The sequence below is a fragment of the Hyla sarda genome, chromosome 2, assembly GCF_029499605.1.
Source record: "Hyla sarda isolate aHylSar1 chromosome 2, aHylSar1.hap1, whole genome shotgun sequence".
NCBI classification, from domain to species: Eukaryota; Metazoa; Chordata; class Amphibia; order Anura; family Hylidae; genus Hyla; species Hyla sarda.
In genome coordinates, this window is record NC_079190.1 from 377,285,261 (window position 1) to 377,307,331 (window position 22,071).

At 42.0% G+C, this 22,071-nt stretch overlaps 1 protein-coding gene across 2 annotated transcripts in view; it reads left to right on the forward strand.

The window, feature by feature from the left end:
- The window catches only part of METTL16 (methyltransferase 16, RNA N6-adenosine), a 120,923-nt gene that overhangs the window by 43,660 nt on the left and 55,192 nt on the right, over positions 1-22,071 (forward strand). For both annotated transcript variants that reach the window (XM_056558458.1, XM_056558459.1), the window contains exons 4-6: positions 5,602-5,742; positions 15,414-15,529; positions 20,421-20,563. In XM_056558458.1, the coding sequence (XP_056414433.1) occupies positions 5,602-5,742; positions 15,414-15,529; positions 20,421-20,563 (400 nt within the window). The remainder of the gene's footprint in view (positions 1-5,601; positions 5,743-15,413; positions 15,530-20,420; positions 20,564-22,071) is intronic.

Sequence of the window (22,071 nt, forward strand, 5' to 3'; positions counted from 1 at the left end):
GCCACCGTAGAAATAGGCGATGGCATTTTCGGCAGCGGAGGCATACGCTTTTCATGCCTCCGATTCCGAATCTGCCAGTGAGGACGATGAAGATCCAACATTCCTGTGTTCTTCATCGTCCCTTCATAGTCCCCTGTACGGCGGCGGAGACGCCACGCACCCCCCATGATAGTGGCCCAGTGGCCGGCACTAGTACAAGCGACAATGCCGCTGGTACTAGGAGTCCAACCCCCCAGACAAGTTTACCGGAGCCCCCTTCCGGTGAACCTGTCTGGAGACCCCTAGAGGGTTATCAGCCACGGGTTCCGGAGTTTGTTGGCGACTCCGGAATCCGGATTGACACGGCCGTTTTCACTGAAATTGACTATTTCAGTTATTTTTTTCAGTGACGGCCTGGTCAATCTAATGGTGGAGCAGACGAATCTGTACGCCAGGCAGTTCATCGCCCACCACCCAGATTCTTTTTTGGCCAGGCCCAATGAATGGCGCGCCATTGATGCAGCAGAGATGAGGACATTTTGTGGCCTCTTGCTGCATATGGGCCTGGACAAAAAGCCTAGTGTCAGGCACTTCTGGAGCGGGGACGTCCTATACAAGACCCCGCTTTACAGTATGGCCATGACACGGAAGCGGTTCGAGGCCATTCGGAAATGCCTTCATTATGCAGATAATGAGGCATGTCCATCTCTCCCTAGTACGGAAATACCGCATATGTGACCCTAAACTGTTGTCTTGAAATACGACAGGGCTCCGAAGTGAGAGAGCGCAATGTGCATTTGACCTCCAAAATTTGTAACGCTATTTCTCCTAAGTACGGAAATACCCCATATGTGGACACAAAATGCTCTGCGGGTGCACAACAAGGCTCAGAAGTGAGAGCGTGCCATGTACATTTCAGGCCTAAATTGGTGATTTGCACATGGGTGGCTGATTTTACAGCAGTTCTGATATAAACACAAAAAAATACCGACATGTGGCCCCATTTTGGAATCTACACCCCTCACGGAACAGAGCAAGGGGTATAGTGAGCCTTAACACCCCACAGGTGTTTAATAAATTTTCGTTGGATGTGAAAATGAAAAAAAGTTTAGTGTTACCCTAAATTTTTCGTTTTCACAAGCAAAAATAGGAAAAAGCCCCCCAAAATTTTTTGCCCCTTCTCTTCTCAGTATGGAAATTCCCCATATGTGGATGTAAAGTGCTCTGCGGGCGCAATACTCAGAAGAGAACGAGCGCCATTGGGCTTTTGAAGAGAGAATGTGTCTGAAATTGAAAGCCATGTATGTTTACAAAGCCCCTATGGTGCCAGAACAGTGGATCCCCCCCCCCCCCCCCCCACACACATGTAACCTCAGTTTTGAAACTACACCCCTCACAGAATGTAATAAGGGGTGCAGTGGGAATTTACACCCCACAGGTGTCTGACAGATTTTTGGAACAGTGGTCCGTGAAAATGAAAATTTTTATTTTTCATTTGCACAGCCCACTGTTCCAAAAATCTGGGCTGTGAGGTGTAAATGCTCACTGCACCCCTTATTAAATTTTGTGAGGGGAGTAGTTTCCAAATTGGTGTCACATGTGGAGGTCCACTGTTCTGGTAGCACAGGGGCTTTGTAAATGCACAGGGGCTTTGTAAATGCACATGGCCCCCCGACTTCCATTCCAAAAAAATTCTCTCTCCAAAAGCTCAATGGCGCTCCTTCTCTTCTGAGCATTGGAGTCCGCCCTCAGTACACTTTAAGCCCAAACATGGGGTATTTCCATACTGCATTTTAGTGGGAAAAAAAATTTGTTTTGTTTACACATCCGACTTTATCGAAAAGTTGTCAAACACCTTTGCGGTGTTAAGGCTCACTGTACCCCTTGTTACGTTCCTTGAGGGGTGTAGTTTCCCAAATAGTGTGCCAGGTGTGTTTTTTTTTTTTTTTATGCTGTTCTGGCACCATAGGGGCTTCCTAAATGCGACATGCCACCCAAAAACCATTTCAGCAAAATTCACTCTCCAAAATCCCATTGTCGCTCCTTCTCTTCTGAGTCCTCTAGTGCACCCACAGAACACTTTACATACACATATGAGGTATTTCCTTACACGAGAGAAATTGGGTTACAGATTTTGGGGGGCTTTTTCTCCTTTTACCCCTTGTTAAATTGTAAACATACGAGTGTAAAAATGAAGATTTTGAATTTTCTCCTTCACTTTGCTGCTAGTCCTGTGAAACACCTAAAGGGCTAACACACTTTCTGCATGTCATTTTGAATACTTTGAGGTGTGCAGTTTTTTATAATGGGGTCATTTATGGGGTATTTTTAATATGAAGGCCCTTCAAATCCACTTCAAACCTGAACTGGGCCCTGAAAAATTCTGATTTGGAAAATCGCTGCTATACTTTGAAGCCCTCTGATGTCTTCCAAAAGTAAAAACATGTCAACTTTATGATGCAAACATAAAGTAGACATATTGTATATGTGAATCAGTATATAATTTATGGGATGTCCATTTTCCTCATAAGCAGAGAGATTCAAAGTAAAAAATAAAACAATTTAAAATTTTTCATAACATTTTGGAATATTTCACCAGGAAATTATGCAAATATCAACGAAAATTTACCACTGACATAAAGTATAATATGTCACAAAAAAATATTCTCTGAATCAGAATGAATAGTAAAAGCATCCCAGAGTTATTAATGCTTAAAGTGACAGTGGTCAGATTTGCAAAAAATGCTATCTTGTGCTTAAAGGGTACCTGTCAGATCCCTTAAAAAATTTGTTACTCAGTAGCTAATCCTGACCATGTACATCTAATTTTTTATTTTTTATTTTTTTTGCCTCTAACACCTATATTTATTATAAAAATACCACTTTTCATTCTCACAGTGTAAGAAATCTTCTCAGGGGAAGGGGGCGTGACCCTCCTTGTGGTGGTGGGAGGTGATTGTTTGGTCTGCTTATGCAGCCTTGTCCATGCATCATCTCTTGCCAATGACCCATGGACAAGTCTGAGGCTGCTGCAGGACTGGTTATTGTCCCAGTAGGTATGGGGATCCCTAGTGGTGGGATTATCAGGGGTTGTTTTCTTAAATATTAACAAAAAAAATTAAACAACCATATTAGAAAAGGTCTTTAATATTCATAAGTAACAACATATAAAAAATGTATGGATCTGACAGTGCCCATTTAAACATTATCATTGGTCTCTACATGCAAAGAGTCAACAATTGCAGGAACAAAATGACTGTGGCACTCAAGAAGCAAAACGCCCATCTTGATTTCTGTTGTTTTTGAGACTCATGTACAATTCCATATTTTGGATCCATAAAACATACCGAGGCCTTGCTGATATTTTGGTGAATAAAGCTGATGGATTGGGATCCTCATCAGTTTCTATTGGAGATATGCCAGAGCGGCATGGCCCCTTCATTCTAACAATCCATTGGAGTCTTGGCTCATGGATGCTCTGACCGATGATGATTAATCGTGCACAGAACCTTTTACTGCAACACAGCCATAGTTAAGCATCAAGTTCAGTGTTGGGAATTGAAATATGGAAGTTGCTTCATCTTTCTCAAGAAGCCCCCTTGCAATGTTCTATAGCTGTATTAACTAATGAGATCTCCTCCCGGGCCTTTCAAGGACAAGTCTGTAGCTGCTTCTCGCTTCCCATATACTGGTGTATTATGATTTTATCCAACACTCCCTGCTGTCTATTGATTTTTCTCAGTAATTGTGGGAACATCATTATATTTTCTGAGATTTAATGCATTTCATTACTTATTAACTTGAGCAGAATGGATTTTGTTTTTCCTTTTTAGAAAAGTTCTAATGAAGTTACATTTTAATCAGATGTTAAATGACAAAATCTGTTAAGTGTAAGAGAGTGGTACGAAGCAACGGGTCTTGTCTGTAGCACAGTAGTGTGGTGTTGGATTAATATTCCGTGTTCAGCAGGTTTTCACCATGCTGCTCTTAACCGGGGCAGTTTATGTAGGCAAAATCCATCGAGCACGCTCTTAACCTTTTTTTTCTGTATACGTTCTAAAGCATTAGACTACTCCAACATCTACGGGTCCATAATGTACTGTAGACTTGTAGACACAATGTACTGTAGACTTGAAGACACAATGTACTGTAGACTTGTAGACACAATGTACTGTAGACTTGTAGACACAATGTACTGTAGACTTGTAGACACAATGTACTGTAGACTTGTAGACACAATGTACTGGGGACTTGTAGACACAGTGTACTGGGGACTTGTAGACACAGTGTACTGGGGACTTGTAGACACAGTGTACTGGAGACTTGTAGACACAGTGTACTGGAGACTTGTAGACACAGTGTACTGGAGACTTGTAGACACAGTGTACTGTAGACTTGAAGACACAATGTACTGTAGACTTGTAGACACAATGTACTGTAGACTTGTAGACACAATGTACTGTAGACTTGTAGACACAATGTACTGGGGACTTGTAGACACAATGTACTGGGGACTTGTAGACACAATGTACTGGGGACTTGTAGACACAATGTACTGGGGACTTGTAGACACAATGTACTGTAGACTTGTAGACATAATGTACTGTAGTGCACATATTAAAGAAATCACATGATATATTGTTTAATTATCCTGTAGATTATGTTAATATTACATGCTACAATAATTTGTCATATTTGATTGTTATTGTAGTATTTATACCAGTTTTTCCCCAACCAGTGGGCCTCCAGCTGTCGTAAAACTACAACTCCCAATATGCCCAGTCTGCCTTTGGCTCTCCGGGCATGGTGGAAGCAGATATGATCATTTTCACCGCACACCCCCTTGTCAAGGATTAGAAAATTAGAGCTAATCTCTTTCAATAACAGCACCATGTCTGTCCTCAGGTTGTTTGTGGTGTTTCAGCTCAGTTTTTCTATTCCTGGCTAAACCCCTTCAGGGTAGCTAAATACATGAAATAACTTTCAGCTGAATGTTCAGCCAACAGCTATCTCTTCCGATACTTCCATACACATAAACGTTTGCCTTGTCCAAATGTTTGTATCTTCAGAATCGATAGAGGAGGGTGAGCCACTGCCAGACTTTGCCAGCTGCAACTTAACTTTCCATAAACATATGGATTGGGCAGTTGAAATCCAACATGTCTGAACCTTCTGTCTAATGACACAGAATCAGACAGCCAATCCTGTCAAAAGGACAAAAATGAGAAAATACTATCCATGTTGAAAGTTCACAGTATGATCTACTGATACCTGAAAAAAAATTGTAGCCAGAAGGCAAAAAATTTGGAGAATTTAGAAATGCGCAGATTTCATGCTGTATTTCCTACAGTTATGTATGCATACCAAAGATTAGTTATACACTATACATCTGCGGGACTCTGCTGGTGTTATTAAAAATTGTAGTCAATTGCACTTTTCATAACAGTTGAGACATAAGTATGCTATGATATAAACATAACTTTCTTTCTATTCTTGTGGTTTTATAGTTGGATTTTTTTTTGTCATGAGATTTTGTAACAGAAAAAGCATTTTTGTTAACATTTTTGGGAGTAAATAGTGCACAAGTAGAATATCAAAAAAATTCTGTTGTATTGTCCACAGGCACCGGTGCATCCTGCATATATCCATTACTGGGAGCCACTTTGAATGGCTGGTATTTTCTTGCAACTGAAGTGGATGACATCTGTTACAATTATGCCAAGAAAAATGTCGAGCAGAATCATTTGGCAGATCTCATTAAAGGTATTGTTCATCTAGGATACAGTTCAGTATGTAACATAGTTGTTGATTTGCCCTATGGCCACAATTGCTGTTTTTGCATGGAGTACTTTAAGCAGACGGGGAGGCTCTGCTAATGGCCGGCATAGAACAATCTCCAATGCTGGATATTAACCCCTTCCCTCCCCAGGGTGCATGAGTATGTCCTGAGAAGGGGGGGAGCAGCTAAGAAGAGTGGGATTGTGATGTCATCCCGCTCCGCACCGTGTGGCCCCCCGGCTGGAATTAACAGCCAGGGGCTGCAGCAAATAGCTTTTAGCCGTGCTTCCGCTCCCATTCTATGACGCATGCTCAGTATCATAGCAGAATGGTCCGGCTGCTATCAGCCCCGACATCTTCGATCCTGGTGATGTCTGGCATTATCTCATTAGATGCCACGATTAAAGTTGATTTCGTAGACTAACATTTAAAATAAATCATCCCTGCTGCTCACTGAAGCTGATTGGGATACCCACGGTGAAATCATGGGTCCCGATTAGCAAGGACAGCAGGAGGGCCCTTACCTGCTTTCTTACTGTCCGATCGGTTCTCCTATGCTCCAGGGAGCAATGGCAGCCTGGAGCAAAGAATTGCTAATATCACAGATCAATGTTGTGCTATGGCATAGAATTGAACAGTGTATGCAAACTAAAGACTGCATTTAATAGTCCCTAAGGGGGCCGCTGTGATGTCTCGCTTCGGCCATCAATAGGCTGAATGGCGGTGTGATGCATAGAGCCCCGGGTCAGTACTGTAGGATATACTGTTATTTGGAGCCACCATTGGTATCTTATTTTTACCTTTATTGGTTTGTGTAATTGTAGAGAAGTGGAAGATAGCAAAAGTAGTAAAAAATCCAAGTGCTTTTATTCACCCATCAAATATTACGTGCAACGTTTCAACCTCATCCTGAGGTATTTTTCATGAGGTCTTTGTGAAATTGCAAATTATATCAATATGACGTGGCAAAGTAAAGTTTTATGTGACACTGTGACTTTAAAAATGCATTCACACGTACCATATCCAGCTTGATGTGCAGAATTTAAAGCTGCAGATTTCGCTGTAAACTAAATGGCTGAACTCTGCATCAAATCTGTAGCTTCAAATCCTTTGCAGGATACTGGATGTGTGAATAGACCCTAAAGGTGTTATCTGGCTTAGAATTTTTTTTTCAAATGCAACATTAGGCATATGACTTCTCTATTCAGGACCCCACTATGTTAAAGGAAATCTGTCATCAGAATCACCCGCACTAAACCTGTTACACAGGCTTGTAGTGCGGGTGATCCTGATAAAAACGCTTCTTACCTGGTTAAAAATGGTTCAGCGGTTCTTCAGATATCTTTATTTTTAGTTTTCTGTTATTCCCTGGCTTGGGACTCAGTGGGAGGTGTTATCATCTGGGACTCGGCCACACGTCATTCTAGCTGGGCGGAGCTGCCGCCCGGCTCATTAATATTCATTAACTTATCCTCGTGGTCTAACTCCTTTTTCTAGGTCTGGTGGGGAGGGCCGCGTATGCGCCGCGTTCCGTACACCCGGAAGCGGCGTTCTTCCCCCGGCTTCACTCGAGCTGTGGCCCAATACAAGTAAGAAGACGGGCTGCATGAGTGAAAAGCCGGGGGGAGAACGCTGCTTCCAGGTGTACGGAACGCGGCACATGCGCAGCCCTCCCCACCAGACCTAGAAAAAGGAGTTAGACTACGAGGATAAGTTCATGAATATTCATGAGCCGGGCGGCCGCTCCGCCCAGCTAGAATGACGTGTAACACCTCCCACTGAGTCCCAAGCCAGGGAATAACAGAAAACTAAAAATAAAGATATCTGAAGAACCACTGAACCATTTTTAACCAGGTAAGAAGCGTTTTAATCAGGATCACCCGCACTACAAGCCTGTGTAACAGGTTTAGTGCGGGTGATTCTGATGACAGATTTCCTTTAAGGTGAATGGCTGTAAAGAGCATCTCTTGTTCTGGAGGACCCAACATGTCTTTACAGTACATGAACAGTCATTAGATTTGTTCTGTAATGCCTCATTTCTCTAGTTCAGCATGTAAATTAAACTTGCTTCCAGCCCCCCCCCCCACACACACAAAAATTGCAGCTCATCACTAGGGGTCCCGAACACCTTGTAGTTTTCTTAATGTTCGAGGGCCATTTCTAACAAAACAAAAAAAAAAATGTAATGGTAACTGTCATTAAAACTAATTTTCACTTCGTCCACTCATGACAGCACCACATGAGATTGCCCCCTATCTGCATAAGAACAGGAAGCACAAGAGAGGTTAAAAGGCCCCTCCCTCCATACTCCCTCAGTGTTTCCTGTTCCTATGGAGTAGGGGTGCAGATAGGTCTGTACCTTTTCCAGGCGGGCTGTGTATAGTGGAATTCAGGCGGGATGAGTCAGTTGCCTCAGCCTCCCTCTCTCCTTCCCCCATTCTGGGGCGTGGCCTGCTGGTGAGGTGCCTCTCCGGTCCCGCATTCGGTCCCCTACGGCGCTCCTGGAGTTTATGCAGGGGACCTAGTTCTTTGGCCGGCCTCGGGTGCCCTGGTTCCCCTGGCCGGTTCTAGCGGTGTTGTTGTACGCATGCGGATGATGTCACTCGCGAGTGTCGTAGCACACGCGTACGTCTCCTGCGATTGGCCGGAGCCCGGAATTCCAGCTTCCAAGATGGCGGCGCCCACCGGAAGATGCCGAGATGCCGATTCGGGAGGCGGGGGCCAATTTCAAAAACCCTGGGCAAACCCAGGTCTATCCAACATCCTCTGGACACCATGGATGGTTTCGGTCGCTGCCCGCTCTGCATCTCTTGAGTGCACAGGACCCGTCAACCCAGTGAGTAGCTGACCCATTGCGGGTACACTTACTTCTTTTGGGGGGAGTATTTTTTAATATATCCCTGTTCTTGTGGATTCCCTTCTCTCCTTTTTGGGAGACAAGGAGGCCCTGGAGAAATCTAAGGATAAAGAATCCAAAGTTAAACTTAAAAAATTTGGGGTTGGTGCTTTTATACGGCATAAAGGATATAATAAGCCCCTATGTAAAGCCTGTTTGTTAAGTTAATTCAGCAGGAATCCCCATCTTTTTTTGGAGGAACTTCGCTTCTTTTATTAAATCTGAAGTTCAAACTTCTGTCAGATTTAGGTATCTAAAGTGGTAAAAAAGGCATCCTAACTTTTTAGGATAGCTCTCAACTTAAAGATCCTTTACATCGTAAAATGGATGGATTATTAAAGGAATTGTGAGACTCTTCTTCTGCTCAAATTAAACCCAGTCTTAGATAGGACTCTGGAACATGCTGCATATAAGAAGGTCCTTCCTAAAGAAAAATCTACCAAGTAAAAAATGACGATCTTCAGGTGGGGGAAGACTCACTCTATTTTGTTGCCAGTGGGCAAAAAATAAGTTTATTCTGAGCTCTCTGGAGTTTGGTTTCGGAATCGAGTGTGCCTTCCCTCCTCCTCAAAGATATCGCATTACGGTTCTAGGATCAGAAAATGCAAACATGAGACTCTGCTCAGGCATAAAGATCTGTTGTCCCTTGGGGCTATTATTCTGTTTCCTCAGCAAGAACAAGGCCTAGCATACTATTCCAACTTATTACTAGTCCCAAAGCCCAAGGGTTCCTTTAGAACCATTATAAATTTGAATGGTCTGAACAAACGTATTACTTTCAAAAGTTTAAAATAGAAACATTGAAATCTGCCATACCACTAATCCAAAAGGACGCCTGGATGGAGACTATCAATTTAAAAGATGCTTACTTCCATATTCCAATCTATGAGCCTCACCAGAAATACCTTCGGTTTGTAGTCTGGTTAAACAAAAAAGTTTTTCATTTCCAATTCAAGCTCTGCCTTTTGGATTATCCTCAGCTCCGAGGATATTTACAATAGTCATGGTAGAGGTTGTAGCCTCCCTGAGACTAGAAGGGATCACCATCATTCCCTATCTAGACAGTCTTTTGATCACTGCAGATTCTCACCACCTGCTGTCTCTGTATGTCCAGCGGACAGTGTAATGCCTGCAAGACCTGGGATGGATAATAAATTTCCAGAAGTCTGATCGCTCTCCCTCCAGATCCAAGAGTTCTCTAGGCATGATCCTGAATTCAGAGGTACAAAAAACATTTCTTCCAGGAGAAAAAGTATCCTCCATTCAGCAGAAGATAAAAAAGGTATTGAGATGCAAATCTGTTACCTTAAGGGAAGCCATGTCCCTACTGGGGGTCTATGACTTCCTGCATACCAGCTGTACCCTGGTGTCAGAGTCATTCCAGAACACTTCAGTCACAAATACTGAAGACCTGGGATCGCTCTCAGTTGTCACTAGAAACATGATGAAGATTCCTCTTTTTGTAAAGAAAAGTGGTGATTAAAGAAGGAAAATCTTTTGCTAAGAATACCATGAATTCCCCTTCCATCTATCTCCATAATGACAGATGCCAGTCTGTGGGACTGAGGAGCTTTAGTGGGAAAATCTACATCTTCAGGGTTCTTGGTCCCAACAAACCAGAGCCTTTTCCTCGAATTATCGAGAATTAAAAAGCTATATTTAAAGCTTCAAAACATCTAGTGGGGAACCTTCCATGTAAAGTTTACTCGGACAATATTATAACAGGGGACTTCATCAATCATCAGGGTGGAACAAAACACATATCCTTGAGGATTCTAGCAGAAAGGATATTCCTTTGGGCAGAATAAAATATGTTATCCTTTTTTGCAGTACATCGAGAAAGGGGTAGACAACCATAAGCCATTTTTTTAAGTCGCCATATTCTGAATCCAGGGGAATGGGCCCTATATACTAAAGTCTTTCTCTCTCTGACTCAATCTTGGGGTCATCCGGAAATATTCCTTTTTGCTTCTCTGAAGAATCGCAAAGTTCACTGTTTCTTCTCTCTCAATCCCAGAGTAAACCCAGAAGCAGTGGATGCTCTTCAACAGACATGGTCATTCAATCTCGCTTATGCTTTTCCACCAATTCGTATAACCATGAGAGCTCTTCAGAAGGTGAGACTAGGAAGAGGAAAATTCATCTTCATAGCCCCGATGTCACCAAAGAGATGCTGGTTCAGTCTTCTAAAAGAACTTGCCATAGGGGAGCTAATTTTTCTTCCTCAGAGGGACGATCTATTGTTCCAGGGCCCTTTATTTCACAAAGTGACCCCGCATCACACCAGGTCGGTCCCGGCTGCTATTGATAGCCGGGACCCTGGGCTAAAAGCGCGCGGCACAGATAGTTGAGCCGCGCGCTATTAACCCTTCAGACATGGCGATCAAAGTTAATTGCCGCGTCAAAAACAAAAGTAAAAGCTTCCCGGCAGCACAGTCGGGCTGATCGGGACTATCACGATGAAATCGCGATTTCCTGATTAGCTAGGACACGAGCGGAGGCTCCCATTGCTCCGTCGCGTCCAATCGGCGTTTGATTGCTCCAAGCCTGAGCTACAGGCTTCAGCAATCAACCCCCTATTACGCTGATCCATGCAAAGCTTTGCAGGGATCAGGGTGCAGTGTTATAGCCCCCTATGTGAGCTATAACACTGCAAAAAAAGTGAAAACAAAAAAAAAAGTTTATAAAGGCCATTTAACCCCTTCCCTAAAATAAAGTTTGAATCACCCCCCTTTTCCGATACAAAAAAACTGTGTAAATAAAAATAAACATGTGGTATCGCCGCATTCGTAAATGTCTGAACTATAAAAATATACCGTAAATTAAACCGCAAGGTCAATGGCGTACGCGCAAAAAAGTCCAAAGTAGCATATTTTTGGTCACTTTTTATATCATAAAAAAAGGAATAAAAAGCGATCAAAAAGTCCGATTAATGCAAAAATTGTACCGATAATAACTTCAGATCACTCATGAGCCCTCATACCGGCCCGTACATGGAAAAATAAAGTTATAAATGACAATTTTATACGTATAAATGTATACATTTTCCTGCATGTAGTTATGATTTTTTTCAGAAGTACAACAAAATCAAACCTATATAAATAGGGTATCATTTTAACCATATGGACCTACAGAATAAAGATAAGGTGTCATTTTTACCGAAAAATGCACTGTGTAGAAACGGAAGCCCCCAAAACTTACAAAAATGAATTTTTTTCTTCAATTTTGTTGCACATCATATGGAATTTTATGTGCAAAATTGAAAGCGTTATGATTTTTAGAAGGTGATGAGGAAAAATGAAAATGCAAAAACGGAAAAACTCTAAGTTCTTAACCCCTTAAGGACGCAGCCCTTTTTCACCTTAAGGACTGAGCCCTTTTTCACAATTCTGACCACCGTCGCTTTACGCATTAATAACTCTAAAACGCTTATACTGAATTTTCCGATTCTGAGATTTTTTTTCGTGACATATTCTACTTTATTTTGGTGGTAAATTTTCGTTGGTACTTGCATCCTTTTTTGGTGAAAAAAATCCCCAAATTTCATGAACATTTTGAAAATTTAGCATTTTTCTAACTTTGAAGCTCTCTGCTTGTAAGCAAAATGGATATTCCAAAAAAAATTTTATTTTTATTCACAAATACAATATGTCCACTTTATGTTGGCATCATAAAATGGACATATTTATACTTTTTGAAAAAATTTGAGGGCTTCAAAGTAGAGCAGCAATTTTCAAAAATTTCATGAAAATTGCTAAATTTGAAGGGACAGATGTTACAGAACTACAACTCACAGCATGCCTGGGCAGTCTAGGCATGCTGAGAGTTGTAGTTTGGCAACATCTGGAGGGCTACTATTTGGGCACCACTTTAACAGTGGTCTCCAAACTGTGACCCTCCAGATGTTGCAAAACTACAACTCCCAGCATGCCCAGACAGCCTTTGGCTGTCTGGGCATGCTGTGAGTTGCAGTTGGCACCCACTAGGAAGGGCAGCAATAAATATCGCTTATTGCCCCCTTCCTTTTACCCCCCCCCCACAGTCGTTTCCCTACCTGCACCTGTCTCCAGCGATGATCTGTGGTCTCCAGGCCATCTTCTTCTCAGGTACCGGCCTCCACTTTCTCCCCCCGTTCTGCCCGACATCCAGGGGTGGGCAGAACGGGGGGTTGCCATGGCAATCCAGTGTCCTGCGCTGCCATTGGTCAGAATCAGTTCTGAACAATGGCAGGGGATAGGAGGAGATTGCAGCACTGTGACCTCGCTCCTATCCCTCAGGATGATCGGGGCTGTCACTGACAGCTCCGGTCATCCCTATTTTCTGCAATCGCCGACATGGGGGGGGGGGGGTCCTTAGGACCCCCCTCGGCGATGTGCCGGGATGCCTGCTGAATGATTTCAGCAGGCATCCCGGTCCGGTCCCCAACCGGCTAGCGGCGGGGACCAGAATTTTCACAGGCGTATGCATACGCCCCACGTCCTTAAGGACTCGGGATGCAGGGCGTATGCATACGCCCGGCGTCCTGAAGAGGTTAAGGGGTTAATGAGAATTACCCTTTAAGCTTTGTCTGATGCAGCCAGACCCTTACTGAACATCTTGATTTGTGTTTACATTATTTGTCTTTTAATACTGAAGAAAAAAAAGAAGACATTATACCATGCAGAAAAGGCATTGTGGGCTGAATGAGTTCCCCAGATGGCAAATTGTACACGTGTACTTCACATATACAGAGTTCCAAATATTCTATATCTGTTTGTCTTTTTATATATTAATAAAGAGAGTCATAATTAAAGTAGAAATGTAACCGTGTCCCTGGATGTAGCCATGGAAACCAGAATAAAAACCTTCATTGTTTTCTTTCGTGACTGTATTCAGAGAACGGCAAAGCTGTTGACAATAGAGTGAAAGGTTTGTATTACAAACTTACCTCTGTTTTTCATATATTTTTTTCGTGCAAAATAGCTTTTTTAAAGAATGAAAAGCCTTGTAAAGTCCTCTTCCTAATCGAATTCTATTTTAACAGGTGTTTTTTTTTATTTTTTTTTTTCATTTTAACAACTGTACAATGTGAATAAGCAAACATTAGGTCAAGTTGAAAAGCTCAGGTACTTTCAGTTGATTAACTGTTAGTTACCCGAATAAACAATAAGGCCCCAATTCACTATAGACAAAAAGTAATCTGAACCCTTTAACCATCTTGTGTGTCAGGAGCCTCCTACTCTCTGAAAGGATTGGTTATATTACATTTTTAACACCAATCCCTCGAGGCAATAAGCCGCCACCAGGGTAGTCTAGCCATAGCTTCCCTCTTCTCCCCATTAATAGCACATAGACACTCGGCATTTGCAAACAAGCTTTCAGTCAACAGCTTTCGAAGGTGTCTACAGTGAGAAACGGGAGGTCACACGTGATCACAAAGTGCTGATGTGGAAGAAGACAAAAATCATCTGTTCTCCATGGGAAAATTTGCAATGAGCAATGTAGTGACAGAAAGCGTACCTCCACTGCACTCCAGAAGATGTGAGACCATCATGAATGGTGTGATTTATCCATCAAAAGCCAATCTCTGTGAATGGTGGTGAATGCCGAGAGAACACTTCCTGGCCACATTTATGGTTGATTGACAACCTGTGTCTCTTTAGGGTAGGGTCACATGTGCCATATTTTGCTACATGTTTGCTGCTGCGTGTTTTCCTACTGATAAAAATTATGCAGTGTGATATTTTTCATTACATGTTATCATTATCAAGGTTGCAGGTTGTCATTGAGATACCATAGTGCTGTATATACACCCATATTTAAAATCTAATGACATAGTACAATACTATTTCAGTACACATGTAGCATCGGGGGATAATAGTTGCAGAATGAAACCATATATGCACATGGGCTTATTCAATAAGGGAAAAATACACTCACGACCTACTGTATACTATGCCAGCCCACAAGGGAGGAGAATTCTACTTTAATAAACCATATACTGTATGTATATTTATGAACACTCGGAGGTGGCCATCTTGAAGGAGAATAGAAGATGGATCCACCATGCTGGATGAAGTAACCACGCCTTTGAGAAGGAAGTCCCAGCCGGTGAGATCAGATTAAAAAGACATATAACTCATAGCCCATATAACTCATCGTACATGTATAACCTATACTAAGGACTGCTAGTTTATAATGACAATAATTTGTTATAATTGTTTTATGTACGGTCTGCCATGATGTCAAGAAGAATTCAATAAATGCTTATATATATATATATATATATATATATATATATATATATATATATAGAAAGTGCTTTATTGTTCCTCCAATTGTGAAACCTATATTTACGTTAATGAAGGTTTTTACACAACAAAAAAGAAAAGAAAAAGAATACACAACAGTAAATATGCAGCAAAATATGGGATGTGTGACCCTACCCTTAATGTTTGGTTCTTGATTCAATGTCAAATAGATCTAATGCTAGACAATACAGTAACATTCTAGAGCAGGGGTCTTCAAACTGTGGACCTCCAGCTGTTGTAAAACTCCAAGTTCCAGCATGCTGTTAGTTGGAGTTTTGCAACAGCTGGAGGTCCACAGTTTGGAGACCACTGGTTTAGAGAATAAGAAGAAGCCATAGGGGTGTTCTATTTTCAGTAAATGATCCCATGCTCTGGTGTTGTACCATGGTCCATCTTCTTATGCTGCACTTACATTACCAGTAAATTGTTTAATTTGTCTCACTTTAATGCATTGATTTTCTGTCTTTTAGTGGTTAAAGTCCCCCAGAAGACACTTCTGATGGATGCATTAAAAGAAGAGTCAGGCATCATCTATGATTTTTGTATGTGCAATCCTCCTTTTTTTGCCAATCAGATGGAAGCTCAGGTACAGTAGCCGCATCGGAATTCAAAGATCAATCTCTAGTACTGGAAATGTCTTAGATCTTGCACTATGACATGATGGATTGACATATAAGCTGACTTGACTGCTGTAAAGTGTCATGGGTTGTTCATCTGGATAACAGCAGGCTCCATAGTATGCATTTGTAATTATTCTCTATATTCTGAGAGGATAATGATCAGACATGCAGGTAGCCTATATTGGCTGCAGTAGCGCCGTGCACTTTATCTGTTCAGGACGTGAATACAGAAAATTGTGAATTCATGACATCTCCAATCTGTCCTATTTTTGTCTGTTGCATAAACCATATCTCCTGTGCAAGCTGAATACTGTTATGATTGTGCTGTACAGGATGCTCCACAGTGACTTATTCTTCCTGAGGTTTCCAAGGCAGCTCTTATTAAAGGAAATTATTTTGTACTTTGAACTGCTCTGGAATAGTCCTTCTGGCTGAAACTTTCATGGATTAAACATGTTACATTTATCAAAGAAAATGCAGCAGAAAGGAGGCATAATGTCCATTAATATAATGGTAAAAGTGACGTCTGCCATATATATGAATTTGAAAAAAAGAAAAAAGATTTATCAAGTATTCAGAGAGTCACAATTCTTTGCGTTTTATTGCCTGCTTTTAACCTCTTGGGGACCCAGGACGTACGCCCTGCATCCCCGATCCTTAAAGGGGTATTCCGGGCAAAAACATTTTACCCCATTCTATGTGGGAGCTGCGTCTCCAGTTTTGGAAACCTCTGGGTTTCTGGGACTGGGGACGTGACGTCACGCCACGCCCCCTCCATTCATGTCTATGGGAGGGGGCGTGACGGCTGTCACACCCGCTCCCATAGACATGAATGGAGGGGGCATGGCGTGACGTGACATCACGGAAACCCGGAGGTTTCCGAAACTGGGGACGCAGCTCCCGCATAGTTCCCGATCAGACATCTCATCCCCTATTCTTTGGATAGGGGATAAAATGTTTTTGCCCAGAATACCCCTTTAAGGACTCAGGGCATACCTGTAGGCCCTGGTCCAGTTTAACAGGTTTAAACTGTTCTTACCAGTGGAGCCAGGACCCACAGCTAATGCCGGGCATGGCCGATCGGGCCGAGCCCGGCATTAACCCTTTAGACGCCACGATCAAAGTAAAAAAAATCCTGGCAGCTCAGCGGACCTGATCGGGATTATCGCGACAAAATCGCGATGTCCCGATCAGCTTACCGGACGACAGGAAGGTTCTCACCTGCCTCTCCGTCGTCCCATTGGCGATCTACTGCTCCATGTAAAAAAAAGTAATAAAAGTTCTTTAACCCCTTCCCATTTAAAAGTTTAAATCACCCCCCCTTTTCTTAATTTTTAAATAAAATAATGTAATAAAGAATAAAAATAATCATATGTGGTACTGCCGCGTGTGTAAATGTCCGCACTATTAAAATATGAAGTTAGCTAAACCACACAGTCAGTGGCGTACACGTAAAAAAAAATACCAAAGTCCAAAATTGTGCATTTTTGGTCACTTCATATACCATAAAAGTATTTTTAAAAAGCGATCAAAAAGTCCCATCAAAAATGGTACCGGTAAAAACTCCAGACGACGGCGCAAAAAAGTTATAGGGGTCAGAAGATGCCAATTTTAACCCCTTAAGGACCAAGGACGTACCGGTACGTCCTTGGTCCTGCTCTTCTGATATAACGCGGGGTTACACAGTAACCCCGCGTCATATCATGGCGGGCCCGGCGTCATAGTGAAGCCGGGACCCGCCTCTAATAGCGCGCAGCGCCGATCGCGGCACCGCGCGCTATTAACCCTTTAGCCGCGCGCTCAAAGCTGAGCCGCGCGGCTAAAAGTGAAAGTGAAAGTTCCCGGCCAACTCAGTCGAGCTGTTCGGGATAGCCGCGGCTAATCGCGGCATCCCGAACAGCTGACAGGACAGCGGGAGGGCCCCTTCCTGCCTCCTCGCTGTCCGATCGCCGAATGACTGCTCAGTGCCTGAGATCCAGGCATGAGCAGTCATCCGGCAGAATCGTTGATCACTGGTTTCTTATGAGAAACCAGTGATCAACATAGAAGATCAGTGTGTGCAGTGTTATAGGTCCCTATGGGACCTATAACACTGCAAAAAAAAAGTGAAAAAAAAAAGTGAATAAACATCATTTAACTCCTCCCCTATTAAAAGTTTGAATCACCCCCATTTTCCAATAAAAAAAAAAACACAGTGTAAATAAAAATAAAAATAAACATATGTGGTATCACCGCGTGTGGAAATGTCCGAATTATAAAAATATATCATTAATTAAACCGCTCGGTCAATGGCGTGCGCGCAAAAAAATTCCAAAGTCCAAAATAGTGCATTTTTGGTCACTTTTTATATCATTTAAAAATGAATAAAAAGTGATCAATAAGTCCTATCAATGCAAAAATGGTACCGTTAAAAACTTCAGATCACGGCGCAAAAAATGAGCGCTCATACCGCCCCATACACGGAAAAATAAAAAAGTTATAGGGGTCAGAAGATGACAATTTTAAACGTATGAATTTTCCTGCATGTAGTTATGATTTTTTCCAGAAGTCCGACAAAATCAAACCTATATAAGTAGGGTATCATTTTAATCGTATGGACCTACAGAATAAAGATAAGGTGTCATTTTTACCGAAAAATGTACTACGTAGAAACGGAAGCCCCCAAAAGTTACAAAACAGCGTTTTTTTTTTCAATTTTGTCGCACAATGATTTTTTTTCCCGCTTCACCATAGATTTTTGGGCAAAATGACTAACGTCATTACAAAGTAGAATTGGTGGCGCAAAAAATAAGCCATCATATGGATTTTTAGGTGTAAATTTGAAAGAGTTATGATTTTTTAAAGGCAAGGAGCAAAAAACGAAAATGCAAAAACGGAAAAACCTCCGGTCCTTAAGGGGTTAAACATACTAATTTTGGAGCATGTAGTTTATAATTTTTTTAAGTATTAAAATAAAAAAAAACTATATAAATTGGGTATCTTTGTAACTGTATGGACCTACAGAATAAAGATAAGGTGTCATTTTTACCGAAATGTGCACTGCATAGAAACGGGAGTCCCCAAAAGTTACAAAATGGCATTTCTTTTTTTATTTCATCCCACAATTTTTTTATTTTATTTTTTTTTTAGGGTTTCGACGCAGGTTATATTATAAAATAAGTGATGTCATTACAAAGTAAAATAGGTGACGCAAAAAACAAGCACTTATATGGGTCTGTAGGTGCAAAATTTAAAGCGTTATGATTTTTTGAAGGGAAGAGGAAAAACAAAAATTTGTCCTTAAGGTGAAAATAGGCTTAGTCCCTAAGGGGTTAAATCAATGCTCAAATTAAAAATTCAGGCCATTCAGTGGCATTAAATAACTATTGTGCAGGACAAGTTATCCCCTATTCAAAAGACCCCGGCTCTCCCCGGTAACAGGGCGTTTTTACTTCCGCACAGCATTCAGCTATCTCTGTATCCCCCATACAGATACATGGAGGGGGTGTGTCGGCGGCCACTTCAGGTGGGGATCGAAATGCCCCATTCCCGGGGAGAGCTGGGGTCCAGTGCAGGAGATTGGATAGGGGATACATTTTTCTGCACAATTGTTCTGCTTTAAGACTCCAAGAAATTTAAAGGGGTTCTCTATCTTAGGGTATGTTAACAAATAATTTGTGGCAGATTCCACCTGGATTCCACCTTAAAATCTGCATGAATTTCTAGTGGAATCTGAGTTTAAATGATTTGATTGGGAAATTTGTGATGGTGCAATTCAAAACTTGACATGTTAACTCTTGAAGAGGATTCCATGTGGAATTATGCCATTGCACTTTGAAATTCCATTTCAAATCTGCTTTGACAATGATTAAAGGAGAACTCCAGACAAATTAAATTACCTTTATATACCACATGTTAACATTATATAACTTTGCTATGTACATGGGTAATCTTTGTTGAGCACATACCATGTTTCTCTCAGCTTTCCCTCCAGGCAAGAAGTCCAGTAGTTCTTAGGACAAATGATTACTGTCGGGCATTAGTTTGCTGGGCCCGACACATCACTTTATAACGTCAAACTCCCTTCTCCTCAGGTCTTCATTGTGGTGTTTTTCTTACCTTGGTTCCAGACCTGGAAGCTGGTTTCTTCATTTGCTTCCTGCCTTGCCTCGACCACTTTTTTTTTTTTTTTTCTTCCGCCGCCATCTTGCCATCTCACCATGGAGGGTGGTGTGTGAGCAACCGGAAAAAAAGCCATAATAACATATAGCCACACTACTAACTAACTGCCACAAGTAGGTTAAGGCAGTGGAGAACCCCTTTAACATATGAATGTAATAGGCCGGTTTCACACAAGCATAATAAATGCACATTTTTTTCATCCAAATTATGCAAAACCATAGCCTGACTTTGGGTCAGATGATTCGGACTGACTGATGTCATTAGAAACAGTCATGTCAGGACTTGCACCCATAATATGGACACAAAAATGTGCCTGTAATTCACTTGTGTGAAAGCAGCCATAGACTGGGTCTGAGAGCCAAATCTGTCAATTATCAATACGTTTCTACGAACTATTGGGCTACATAAACAGCAATTTACCATCAAATGTTAAATTAACCATCAATATTCTATCTTTAAATGACACACTAGTTCTTACTATGTCATGGCAAACTGCTTTTCAAATAAATGACATACTATCTTAGATCAGTTTAGCAGATTTGCTACATTAATATACTGTTATATAATATACTTCATTTATTTCTCACCATTTTAAAGATAAATGGTTTTCAATTGCATTATCATTTCTTGTTCTGTACTCAAAATGTGTTATCCATTCTGCTGTTAGTAAAATTAGAAACTCTTCTGCACTTGCAGGGAGTGAATTCTAGAAACCCTCGCCGCCCACCACCCAGCTCTGTGAATACTGGGGGCATTACAGAGATCATGGCTGAGGGGGGAGAGCTGGAGTTTGTAAAGAGAATCATCCATGACAGTCTTCAGCTGAAGGAGAGATTAAGGTGAGTCATTTTATTTTTTTAGTCTAGAAAAAATTGCTAAATGAGCTTGGTTATAATGCACACATGGTTTGCGATTGCCACAAGTAATGTGATAAGATAACCTAAGAGTTCCATGTAATGCAAAGAAGCCTAGAGCACTACATTGTCAGGTCATCATGTCCATTCACAAAGTAAAGTAGCTTGTTACTGTCAGAATAATACAAAAATAAGTGATAGGTTAGAATATTAGAGTACTGGGGTGCTAATGTTTCCTAATCGATGGAAAAGGAAAAAGTAAATATCGATAGAAGTATTTAAACCCTTCACTCAATACTTAGTTGAGGCACATTTGGCAGAAATGACAGCCTCCAGTCTTTTTGAGGACGATGCTTCAAGGTTTGCACACCTGGATTTGGGTATTTTCTTCCATTCTTCTCTGCAGACTCTTTTAAAGGGGTACTCTGTCCCTAGACATCTTATCCCCTATCCAAAGGATAGGAGATAAGATGTCTGATCATGGGGGCCCCGCCGTTGGGATCCACCGCTATCTCTCCTGCAGCACCCCCTGTCATCTTGTCCACGCATCAAGCTTCGCTCCGTGCCTGATGACTTGCCATGCAGGGGCCGGAGGGTCCTGATGTCATAGCCCCACCCCTTTAATGCAAGTCTATGGGAGGGGGCATGGTGGCCGCCAGTTATCAGGCACAGAGCGAAGCTCCTTCTGTGCACTGGATGACGGGGTGCTGCAGGAAAGATTGCGGGAGATCCCAGCAGTGGGACCCCCGTGATGAGACATCTTATCCCCTATCCTTTGGATAAGGGATAAAATGTCTAGAGGTGGAGAACCCCTTTAAGCTCTATCAGGTTAGATGGGGACCATCAGTAGAAGTCATTTTAAGGTGTTTAATTGGGTTCTGGCTGGGCCTCTCAAGGACATTAAAAGAGTTAAGCCTAAGTCACTCCTGCTTTGTCTTGGCTGTGTGCTTTGGGTCATTGTCTTGTTGAAAGGTGAACCTTCGTCCAGTCTGAGGTCCAGAGCACACTGAATCAGGTTTTCATAAATAATATCTCTGTGCTTTTCTCCAGTCAGCTTTCCTTTAACCTTGACCAATCTCTCAGTCCCACTCACCTTAAAACACCCACACAGCATGATGCAAATGATAAGCAGTGCCTGGTTTCCTCCAGACATTATACTCTGCCCACCATACTTCACTGTAGGGTTGGTGTTTGACAGATGATGAGCAGTGCCTGGTTTGCTTCAGACATAGTGCAATACCCCACACCAGGCTTCACTGTAGGGTTGGTATTGGGCAGGTGATGAGCAGTGCTTGGTTTCCTTCAGATATTATGTTCTCTCCACTCCCAGGCTTCACTGTAGGGATGGTATTGGGCAGGTGATGAGCAGTGCCTGGTTTCCCCCCCACCACCACCATGTTTCACTGTTGGGTTGGTAGTAGGCAGGTGATGAGCAGTGGCTGGTTTCTTCCAGACATTACACTTAGAATCCAAGAAGCCAAAGACCATCTAGG